The sequence below is a fragment of the Capra hircus genome, chromosome 22, assembly GCF_001704415.2.
Source record: "Capra hircus breed San Clemente chromosome 22, ASM170441v1, whole genome shotgun sequence".
Taxonomy (NCBI): domain Eukaryota; kingdom Metazoa; phylum Chordata; class Mammalia; order Artiodactyla; family Bovidae; genus Capra; species Capra hircus.
Genome location: NC_030829.1, coordinates 6,495,393 through 6,507,785, shown reverse-complemented (window position 1 = coordinate 6,507,785; position 12,393 = coordinate 6,495,393). Strand labels below are relative to the sequence as shown.

Genomic DNA, 12,393 nt, shown 5'->3' with positions numbered 1-12,393 from the left:
AGAGACCAAGTGTGATTCTGATGAACCCAGGAAACCGAGATGGGTGGGGATCTCTAAGACACTAGGAATCCAAGCCTAGTAAAGCCAGTGAGAAAATAAACTAGAACCACAAGCGCCCTCCCCACGGTCCAGTCTTACTGGAATACACCTGCTTCTCCCTTCAGTCGCCTCCTGAAGAAGTCAAGCATTTGCAACCAGGGACAAACCGACTGTAGCGTTTGCTGAAAAGTTAGTTAAGAGAACTTAAATAACAATCGGAACGATTAAGAACTAAGCCCACCAGACAGACCCTGTCCTATGGTGCTCAAAGGAGCTTAGGACAGAAAAAAAATGAGAACTCCAGGTATGCTGTTCACTCCTATAAGCTCATCAGGACTGCATTCTACCTGCTCCTTAGTGTCATCAACGCCTTCATTCAGTCTTTCATTCACACATCGATCTCGGTTGCAAAAAATGTCCTGAACACCTATTGTGTATAATGCATTTGGCAGGAAGCTGGCAATACAAAGCAGCGCTCTCCAAAGCTTCCCAACCACTTTGGGACTTCACTGGGATCCAGTGGCTAAGACACCACACTCCCAATACAGGGAGCCCAGGTTCAATCCCTGGTCAGGGAACTAGATTCCCACATACCACAACTAAGACTTGATATAGCCAAATTAAATAAATGAATATTTAAAGAAAAAAAAAAAAGCTTCCCACATGAGGCAGGAGGTAGAGGGCCTCCCAAAGTAAAGCAATTGGAGATTCACTCCCTTTGGACCAAAACTCCGAGGTGAGAACAGCAGGACAATTAAAGGAGGAAGTTGGACCCTGCCCAGATGACATATTTCTCATTCTCAAAGTCAGGAGACCTCCCCGACCACACATGTGCAGCAAGGCTCCTTAGAGGCTACAGGGAAGTGATACCAGGGATGTTCCCTGCCCATACGCCTTTTTGGTACAATCCATCTAGGCTTAGTGATGTACGCACACACATGCGAGCATCCTGAGATACATCAAATATGGACTGTGAACGCAAACCAAAATGATCGGCCAAAGGAAAACCATTAAGAAATGCCCCATACGGAGAAGGCAACGGCAAACCACTCCAGTACTCTTGCCTGGAAAATCCCATGGATGGAGGAACCTGGTAGGCTGCAGTCCATGGGGTTGCAAAGTTGGACACGACTGAGCGACTTCACTTTCACTTTTCACTTTCATGCATTGGAGAAGGAAATGGCAACCCACTCCAGTGTTTTTGCCTGGAGAATCCCAGGGATAGGGGAGCCTGGTGGGCTGCTGTCTATGGGGTCGCACAGAGTCAGACACGACTGACGCGACTTAGCAGCAGCAGCAGTATTCAACTGTCCTATCCTTCTGAACTTGGACGGCGAGTACTGCTGGAGAGACATATGGACTGGCACCATCACAAACTTGTTATCTCCATTCAATCTTATGAGCTTTCCATACCACCTGTCAACATTCAGCTTTCTCTGCTCTACTCTTCAATGACTATTCCAAATTCTCTTGAGCATTAACTTAAAACTTTCATTCTCAGGAGGTCATCTCTTTGCCCTGGAAGATTGTGAAAGTAGGTATCGTTTTTCTCAACTATCTTCCTATCTTCTTGTAAGTTTACTCACACCAACTCATTTTTAGCAACTTGATTTTAATATGCTGAAACCTGTCAGGGTACAGTTTAAACTCTGCTGAAGAGTCAGTGAATGAAAATATGCAGATTAAGGGTGAGGGATATTTTTGTGGGCAATGTGCTTTATTTCATTAGCTCAATTATTTCTTTTCTGTTCTGATTATAGGGGATATGCATATTAAATATTTTCATCAATTTCTTGGGTATGAATAAAATAAATATCTGTGGTTTGTGAAAAAAAAAAAAAAAGAAATGCCCCATAAAAGTAATTCAAACTGCCAGGAGAGTGTGACTCAGGGACTCTCCCTCTGAGTCTGCTGTGTGTCTGTCCATACACACTGTACTCGCTTCCTCTTAATAAATACTTGCTTCACTCCTTTCCGTCTTTGTGGAAGTTCTTTTCTGCAGAGCTGAAGGGCCAGGGTTCCTGTCACTGACCGCTGGTCTAGTGGCTAGGATCTAGTTGACCTCGATCTGGACTCAGTCTCCAGCTGGGAACCCAAGCCCTGCTCCAAGCCCTTGCAGGTGGAGGCCACCCGAGATCACACCCACTTAAGAGAGAACAAAAAGGAATTCAGTCCTGTGTGTGATAAGAGGTGGAGGGGAATGAGGGACACATGATTAGAAGGGTCAGTTGCGACAGACTCTCAACACAAAGGACTCCAATGCAACCCAGCTCATCCACGAAAAGTCTCGCACACCCAAGATTCAGCTGAGAGAAACAAAGGACAGACCTGGCGTTGGGGGTGGGGTGGGGGGTGCGGGGAGGGTGGTCCAGGGAGAAGACATGGGAACAGTCCCTACGTCTGCAGAGAAGCAAAGGGGCTTCACACTCTAGGTGTGGGAAGAACAGGCAAAGGAGAGCTTCCAGCCAACACTGAGCCAGCTGCAGGCACGTGAGGAGTGGGGCCAAGCCAAGAATGAACCAGCGGATTCAGAGACGCACAAGCAACAACACGTGCGTGTCATTTTCAGCACTGCGTTGCGGGAGAGTGGGCTATTTTGCAGCAGGAGCAAAGGGATGTATCAGATACGCAGCTAGAGGTAACTCCAGGCGACTCTGGGCCAAGCCGGTTCTCTGTCACTCATGGACGGGGTGGGGAAGGGACAGGAAGAGATGTGATTGGGGAAGCAAGAAATTCAATTCACTGAAGAATCTAGGGAGATGAACAAAGAAGATCTGCAACCTAGCCATGTCTTCACCGGGCTTCCCTAGTGGCTGAGCTGGTAAAGAATCTGCCTGCAACGAGGGAGACCTGGGTTCGATTCCTGGGTTGGGAAGATCCCCTGGAGAAGGGAAAGGCTACCCACGCCAGTATTCCTGGGCTTCCCTGGTGGCTCAGCTGGTAAAGATTCCACCTGTAATACAGGAGACCTGGGTTCGATCCCTGGGTTGGAAAGATCCCCTGGAGAAGGCTACCCACTCCAGTATCCTGGCCTGGAGAATTCCATGGACTATATACCCCGTGGGGTTGCAAAGAGTGGCCATGCCTGAGCAACTTTCACTTCACATGTCTTCACCACTCTGCTCTCTCTCCCTGGGTCCCAGATGGACAGACACTCACCTGCTGGAAGTCCTAACCTCCACTAGGCAACACCCTCAACCCCTTGGTGCTGGCTCCTCGCTTCCTCTCCAAAAGAAGTGACATTTTAATCAGCTGAGGGACAAGATATCTATCCAGGCAGGCTGACAATTCCCAGAACTGCACGGTGCAGAAGCTTTCTGGTCCACAAAGGAACCCACAAGACCATCCCTCTTTAACCAAGGAGGAAACTCTTCAGGGAGAACAAACAAGGGTTCAGCTAGACTCTTCTCATCCCAAGCCCAGAGCTGATCCAGCCTACGTATCCAAGGGAAGAGAATGGTCAATTTTGGTCTGTGAGTCATGTCCAACTCCTAGCGACCCCATGGATTGTAGCCCGCCAGGCTCCTCTTTCCATGGGATTCTCCAGGCAAGAATACTGGAGTGGGTTGCCATTTCCTTTTCCACAATTTTGGTTTAAATAACATCTACTTTCTTATTTCTAAAAGCTATTCACGAAAGATGAAAAAACCAGTTACAAATAACTCACTACCAGAGAGAACCACTGTTAACATTTTGCATAATTCTTTGCAGCTAAGGGCTTTTAGAGTACAATCAAATGCCAGAGTATTTAGATGCAAATGTGAAAAATGAAGTATTTTAAAAATAGATTCAATTTGGTGAATGCTTATTTGATCTCTGGATAGGGAAGCTTCCTAAGTTTAAAATCAAAGCTAACAACCACAGAGGTGCGAACAACTTCACACAGAAAAAGGAGAGGGAGAAGGAGATGAAAAAAAGAGCCTGTCGATCAAACTCTAAACTGCAGGTGAAAAGCCTAAGATAGAATGCTACATTTAACAGAAAACAGGATGCAAAAGCGTACCTAACATATGATCATACACAATTAATAAAATACATACTACCTCACACCTGTCAGGGTGGCTACTATATTAAAACAAAACGAAAAAGCAAGTGTTTAATGAAAAGACATGTGCTTTGCTGGTAGGAATGTAAAATGGCACAACTGCTATGAAAAACAATACAGAGGTTCCTCAAAAAACTAAAAATAGAATTACCATCTGATCCAGCAATTCCCCTTCTGGGCGTACACCCAAAAGACTTGAAAGCAGGATCTTGAAGAGGTATTTGTTCATCAATGTTCATAGCAGAATTATACATGAGAGCCAAAAGATAGTGAGTGTTCACCGACGGACAGAGAAAGAGAAGGTGGTGTATATATTCCATCATTCAGCCTTAAAAAGGAAGAAGATTTTGGTACATGGTACAAGTGAAACATGAGGACATTATACTAAATGAAATAAGCCAGTTACAAAAAAAAAAAAAAATCACTGTATAATTCCACGTATGTGAGGAATTCATATGAACTCTTTCTGGAAGTTGGAATCCAGTCACCACACGGAGGAGCCCAAGCTTGCCTGCTGCAGACAGAGAAACATGTGGCTTGTCAGCCCCATCAGCCTGGCCAAAGCCCACCCCCCATGAAAGGGGGTTTGGAGGACCGAGAGCCCCAGCCCACTCCCCATCTGAATGCTGCCTTACCAGTCAGCCCAGGAGAGACCAGCACAGACCCACCCAGCTTAGCCCAAACTGCCGAGCCCCAGACTCAGAAGCCAACAGTGACGGCTGTTTGAAGTCAGGAAGTCTCAGGGGGAGATAGCTGGGCAGCAGCAGATAACTGAAGTCCTGGCCCCCAACTGCGAAAGGCGCTGAGCCCCAAAGTGCAGAAGGATGGCAAAGCACCGCGAGGAGAGCCCCAGAGGAGCTGGAGGAACGCCAGGCTTAGCTCCTGACGCCATCAAGCCCTGGGAGTCAGGGATGAGGGGCAGAAGAAAGATCTGGAGGGGAGGCGCCTGACACAACTTCCTACCGGCAACCGCTGAGAAACCTGGAGATACTACAGAGAAGAGCTGGTGGATCCATGACTCTCTAAACAATGGGACGTGTCTTCAGAAAGAGTGGGCTCACCTGGCCGCTGCTCTGAGGCTAGTGGGTGGAAGCTGGTCTCCCACATACAAGGCTTTTCTAATGATTAATTTTCTAGATTCATTTTAAGGTCGGGCAGCTTATTAACGGGGCTTCCTTGCTGGCTCAGTGGTAAAGAATCCACCTTTGAGGCAGGAGACGCAGGAGATGCGGGCTGGATCCCTGGGTGGCGAAGATCCCCTGGACGAGGGCATGGCAAGCCACTCCGGTATTCTTGCCTGGAGAATCCCATGGACAGAGGAGTCTGGCGTGCTACACTCCATGGCGTTGCAGCGTAAGACATGACTGAAGCAACTGAGCGCGCACACACCTTATACACAGCAAAGTGTGATCCTGCCGTAACTGCAGGAGAAGGGATGCCTGCTGCAGAGGGAAACTGAACAGGATCTTTTTTCCCAAGACTTTTGCCACCAAGGAAGTCCCTCTGGGACGATTTTTAAGACCTCACTTCAATTTGATTTTTATACTAGACTTTTTTAGGGAGGGTAAGATATTCACTTTTTTCGTACAGATGGGATTTGTTCAGATAAAAGTATGCTTCTCACTAAAAATGGTAAGAATTAGGAACTTCTCTGGCAGTCCAGGGCTTAAGACTCCACATTTCCACGGCAGGGCACGTGGGTTCGATCCCTAGTCTGGGAACAAAGATCCCACATTCTGCTTGGTCATGGCCAAAAAACTAAATAAAAATGATAAGAATTTCTAGAAACAAGCACACTGAAGTTAGAGAGATCTGCGTTTCAATTTTATTTTATTAACCACTGACCTTGAAAAGTTTTCTGATGTCAATTTCATCATCTAAAATAGGGATGATAATAATAGTACCTCATAGGCTTATTATTAGATATACATGAAATAGCACATATCCCAGACACAGAAAATGCCCATAAGTGGTAACTACTATAATGATTATCCCCCCTAAAGATGAGGAGGAAATGAAGAATGGTGAAAGAGGGCTCAGATAGGAAAAGCGGACTCACCCCCAGAATAGCTGTGATGTTTTTACTGCACAGAAACAGAAATAGGTGTATCAGCCTGGAAGGTGTTTTCGGCCTGGCTGGTCGGGGAAGTGGGTCTCCTCCCAGGTCGCCCCTCCCCATCACTACCCACCCCTGCTTCCAGAGCAGAGGCGTGTCAGTTCCGCTGCCTGTGGACAGGGAAAGGGTCATTTTGACCTCAGAGGAGCTCACACACAGATGCTCAAATCTGTTCAAGCTCTCCATGTCAGGATACAGCAAGAATCATCACTGACACTGAGTAACACAGACGAAAAAGGACGACACGGGGGATGAAGAGCCAGCCAGGCTATATTCAGACGCTTCCAGCAGGACAAAAAGAGCCACCCACATGTCCAGCTTCGGCCATCAGTGCAAAGTAGGCCAAAGGTCTCCCTGACCTTCAGTCCCAGGAGTCAGTCAAGCTGTGAGGTGACAGTGTAAACAAGGGCAAAAGATAACTTCTAGAAACTCCCCTGCTCTCTGATCTTTTCCCCTCCTCTGCCTCTGTTCCTTGGCATTTTGTGATTAGCACTGGCTCTCAGGTAGAAGTATGCTTCTCACTGAAAATGATAAGAATTTACAGAGACATGAATTGGAGTTAGAAGGATCTGGGTTCCCACTCCACCTTATTAAACACTGACCTTGAAAAGGTCCGTTGGGTGACTTGATAACAGTGCTGGTCAAAGGTGACCCAACTAACGAAAGTAACATTTTCTCATCAGCTGACATTGACTGAGTGCCTGTGGCTCTGCACTCTCCTGAAGCGGTGAAAGCCGCTCAGTCCTGTTCAACTCTTTGGGACTCCATGGACAATAAGTCCATGGAATTCTCTAGCCCAGAATACTGGAGTGGTGAGCCTTTCCCTTCTCCAGGGGATCTTCCCAACCCAGGGATTGAACCTAGGTCTCTCCTGGATCACCACACTGCATTCTAACCATGATCCTAAACAGCAGGTACCAAAGTCAGAACCTGACCCTTGGAGAGCAGTTTGCTCAAGGACCTAGACTGACAGGGTAAGAAACCAGGACATCAGGGTGGAATCCTATTACTGCTGCCTCTTGCCTCACCTGACCTCCCAAGGAGGTTTGGGGTGTTTCTGGACTTAGCTCCCAGGCACAGAGGTGGGGCTGCAAATACAAGTGAAACCGAGTGGGGCCCTGTGGGGCTCCCAGGCACAGAGGCCTTTCTGTGTACCATTTCTGGTAGGCAAGATTCCAGCCATTATACCTTTCCTGAGTTCCAAAGGGTGGATTTGAACAGTTGGCTAATCAACTGAGAAACCACCTAAGGCAAGATTAAAGGGACTAGAGCAGCTCATCAAGGTTAGAAGACCGACCACCTGAGATCCAGCATACTCCCTGATCTTGTCAGCAACCCCACCTTTGACCCACTGTTATGAAAACCCTCATCAAGTTCTCTGGAAGATACATACAGCTTTTCCAGGCAGAAGCCTGGTGTGTCCCTCTTTGCCTGACCAGGTAATAAAGCGGTCCTTTTCTGCTTCACCCACAGCTCTGGTCTCCAGGGTCTGGTTCCGTATCGATGCACAAAGAGGCCGAGCTCTCACTAACACAACCCTGAGGTTTTAGTTCTCAAACTACATCTTATCCCTGTATCTGGGCGGCTGTCCCAAGGAGAGATCTCCTGGAGATCTTTTTGCTGGAGGAACTTTGTTTCATCTTTGCAGGAACTTAGGAGGCTTTTGTTTTTTCCTTTCAGTTGCTTTTATGAGTCATCAGGACCAGGCCCATGAAACGCAGTGCCGGTTTCCCGCGGCGGGCAGCCCAGCAGGGCTCAGTGAGGTGCCCCAGCTTGCACTCTCAAAGTGCAGGAGGGTGGGACAGGTCCTGTTATTCTTCAGGTATCTGCATAGTTATAGATGCTCATTTAAATTGCAAGACGAACTTAATGTGAGCCACCTTATAGCTACAGATATAACACCTTTATTTGCCTGAGCATTCTCAGCAACTTCAAGTTCCCAAGTGTAAACACTGCTTAGGCAACTTCCTATTCCTGAGAATCTGGAAGGGCCTGTCTTTTGGTAATCTGTTTTATTTTTTTTATTTTTTTATTTTTTGGTAAACTGTTTTAAAATTAGTGGAAGATTGGGTTCAGTGTTTATGGAAAAGACTGTGGCTCAGTGTTTAAGACTCTGTTCTAATGCGAGGGTATGGGTTTGATCCCTGGACTGGGAACTGGAACTAAGATCCCACATGCTTTGTGGCAAGGCAAAAAAAAAAAAAAGTTAGCAAAAGGCTTAAGTCCCTGAGGGGAAAAAAATCTGCCCTGCCCTCAGGGAATGTGATTCAGCAAGTTCAGATTCCTTGGTACTAATTCTGGTTCAGCTGGTAAAGAATCTGCCTGCAATGCAGGAGATCTGGGTTCAATCCCTGGGTTGGGAAGACCCCCTGGAGAAGGAAATGGCAACCCACTCCAGTATTCTTGCTTGGAGAATTCTATGGACAGAGGAGCCTGGAGGGCTACAGTCCATGAGGTCACAAAGAGGTGGACATGATTGAGTGACCAACGCACACACACAATTCTGATACAAGTGGTCTTTGAACCATGTTTTAACGAACACTATTAAAAACACTGCATTCCACTTTGCTGTCAAAGGTCTGTATAGTCAAAGCTATGGTTTTCCCAATAGTCATGTATGGCTTTGAGAGTTGGACCAAAAAGAAAGCTGAGCGCCAACGAACTGATGTTTTCAAATTGCGGTGCTGAAGAAGACTCTTGAGAGTCCTTTGGACAGCAAGGAGATCAAACCAGTCAGTCCTAAAGGAAATCAACCCTGAATATTCATTGGAAGGGCTGATACTGAAGCTGAAGCTCCAATCCTTTGGCTACCTGATGTGAAGAGCCAACTCTTTGGAAAAGACTGTGATGCTCGGAAAGACTGAAGGCAGGAAAAGGGGATGACAGAGAATGAGATGGTTGGATGGCATCACTGACTCAATGGACATGATTTGCACAAATTCTGGGAGGCAGTGAAGGACAGGGAAGCCTGGCGTGCTGCGGTCCATGGGGTTGCAAAGAGTCACACACGACTTAGCAACTGAACAACAACATTAAAAACACTATTTAAAACATCTAATCTTGGGACTTCCCTGGCAGTCCAGGGGTTAAGATTCCATGCTTCTACTGCAGGGGCGTGGGTTTCATCCCTGGTTGGGGAAATAAGAACCCACAAGCCACAGGAGGAAAATAAACCTAAAACGTCTAATCTGTGGCAGATATTTCATTCCACTTTGTATTTCTTTTGAACGTAATCTTCCAAGTCCTTATCTGTCTGTGACCTGAAGGCGGAGACGGTGTCCACTGCATTCCTACCCCTGGAAAGACCACTATATCTGTATGGAGCAGACAGGCAAATGTCTTATGACCAGAGCTGAACACTCAGTGGGCCCCTGGGCAGCCTCTCTGTGTCATTTTCTGTTCCTAAGTTCCTGAATCTCTCTGCTGAGGTCGTGGAACCTCTCTCTAGGACTGGCGTGGCTCTGTACCCGGGACAGAGCCTGGGAAGCCAATGACTGTTCCCATCTGCTCCCATCATTAATGGAGCCCGGCAGCCAGGCCAAACCATCGGCGCATTTCTCAATTGCTCTGCTCCAGTGTCACTAGCCAAGTCCCACTCCACTTCCTCGACCCGGAGCAAGCCAAGAAACACAGTTAAGAACATCAGAGTGAAGCTGCGGGAAGGCAGCCAAAGTCAGAGATGGGGGCAGGAGGGTCATTTCACGACTCTAGCTCCAGGCCCAAACCCCGCATGGCCCAGCCATTCTATTTCTCCTGCACCTTGCCAAAGAAGGAAAAGGTGCTGTTATCTGTGGTTCTGGGGCCTCTTTCGGAAGAGGAAACTAGTGTTAAAGAACACACGATGAATGGGCGTGTTTCCAACCTCACAGTCCATGAGGCAGCCGGCATTTCACTCAAGTACCTGGGGATAAGAACCGGTAAAGTCCAGCAGCAAGCCCAAATGAAGCTCTCCAGTGGATAGTTACCGACTCAATTAAATGTACGACAGAACATTTTGTTGTGGTTGAAAAAAGTTTACAGAAAAGTGCAAAATATCCTAGTATTTGCAGGGATGTGAGATAAAATACTACTTATAAACATTCTCTTGCATCTGATGGAATTCTTCCGGAAAGAACAGAATAAACTGATAACACTGGTTTTCCTCCAGGAGGTACCTTGGGAGACAACTGTGGGTTGTCTTGGAACTTGGAAAATAATTTTTTTTTTTTGGTGGGTTATGGGGTACCTTTCAAACAATATGAATATGTGAATTTTTGCTAAATCATACATAATTACATTTCTTCGTTAAAAAATGAGTTTGGGGTGACTTCCCCAGTGGTCAAGTCTCCATGCTGCCAATACACGACGGGGGGTGGGGGTGGGGGCCAGGTCGCCGCGGCAGGGGGCGGGGAGGGTTGGATCTCTGATTGTGAAACTAAGATTCCACATGCAGCTCAGTATGGCCAAAAGATTTCTTTTTTAACTTAGTTTGTGTTTATTCATTCAGTATTTACCAAGTACATGCCTAGCTCTTGCTGTTCTCAAGAGCTGAAAGGGGAGGAGTGGAAGCAGATAATCAAATAAGTCATCACTTGTAACAGATGTTAGCAACAGGGCACAGGGCTCCTGGCCTCGCTGGGATGGAAAAGTGGCGAATCAGAAAAGGTTTCCTCCAAAAAGGACTTTCTGGGCCAAGTCTTAAAGAGGAAGACCGAGCAACTAGTACCAATTTCTGTAGGACTGCTACAAGCGTGAACTTGTGAACTTGATGAGTGTGCGGCCACAGGACTTAAAGGACATCACTCTTTTAACTATTCTTATACCAGTCCCTCGAATGTGGGAAAAACAGCGGGCAGCCATGGAAAAAGATTGAAAATATCAGATGCTATACCATATTCCGCCTCCTCGCCCCCAAGCCCACTTTCCTCTACAGTCACCCAAACACACCAAATAATCCAACTGTATTAAGTCTGAGAAAGGGAACTAAAAGGGCTAACGTTTAAAGTTCTTACGAGAACTCCTAGCACAGCGGGGACGCAAAGCTTCGCAAACATCCCCCCCCTCCGCCCCGGCCCCCCAGCTAAGAATTCCCAAAGCCCTTGAGCTACTGGAGAAGCCTAGGCTGTAGGCAACTTGGATTTTCTTCCCGATATGTTAGTAAGATACCAGACTTAGCAGAAGCCTGGAGCCGGACTTGCACTTGGAAGGGCAGAGCCGGCCCCGCCCTCGACCTGCATGGCAGGCACCCTTCATCCCCCTCTGCCTCGGTTTCCTTGACACGGAAACCCCAGGAAGAATGCTCGAGCCTCCTACAACTCCTCTACCCAGGCGATCTGCCCAGGAGAATGGAGAACGTCCTGAGGATGTTGCCCAAACCCCCCGGGCGTGGCGAGCAGGTGGCCCCCGAGCGTCCGCTGCCTGGTGCCGCGAGCGCAGACAGGTGCCCGCGGGCACCCGTCCCCTCTCTCTGGGCCGCCCCCATGAGCACGCGGGCTCTGGGCCTCCCCAGCTGGTGCCTCGGCGCGGCCTCCCCGGGTGCGCGGTGCCCAGCCGGGCCGCGACGCTGCCCGCCCCGCCTCCCCACGCGCGGTGCCGGGTGTCCTCGCCGCGGCGGGGACGCGCATCCCCGCTCGCCCTGGAGAGGGGCTTCCTGGGGGCGGAGTCCGCGCCGCCCGCCCGCTGCCGCTCACCAGTTCCCCGAGCCCACGATGCACACTTTCAGGGGCGCCGCTGCCATGGTTCAGGCCGTACGCTGCAGACCGGCGCGCGCCTACCGGATCGGCTGCCCGCCTCCACCCGCTCGGCATGAACCCGCTGCGGCGCACGACGGCCCCGCCCCGCCGCCTCTCGGCCAATGGCCGCAACCACCCCCGCCCGGGCGCCCGGGGCCACAGCTGACAGCCCGGAGGGCCAGCCCCGCCACTCCCGAGAGCCACTGCGCACGCCCGGCCCCGCGAGGCCCCGCCCATCCCAGCGCGAGGCCTCTCGGGACTTGTAGTCCGCTTCTGCAGACCCCCTCTCCCGCCGCGCCACGTGCAGCTCTGGCTGGTTTCATCCGGGCGCAGGGGACGCACCGCTTTCCTCTCAGAGCAGGCTTTCTCTAGTGCCTCCCTCTCCACCTGTCTCGGGAGGTGCTGCCAGGCTGCAATTTGAAGCCAAGAGAGGACTCTGGACTTAAGTCGACCCGGCTTGGCCCAGAGCCCCAAGAGGCCAC

The 12,393-nt window shown here is 49.1% G+C and overlaps 1 protein-coding gene across 1 annotated transcript in view; it reads right to left on the bottom strand.

The window, feature by feature from the left end:
* Window positions 1–12,028, bottom strand: part of GPD1L (glycerol-3-phosphate dehydrogenase 1-like) — a 58,138-nt gene extending 46,110 nt beyond the window's left edge. Inside the window, exon 1 of the mRNA XM_018038391.1 lies at window positions 11,870–12,028. Coding sequence (XP_017893880.1) covers window positions 11,870–11,916 — 47 coding nt within the window. The 5' untranslated portion in view covers window positions 11,917–12,028. The remainder of the gene's footprint in view (window positions 1–11,869) is intronic.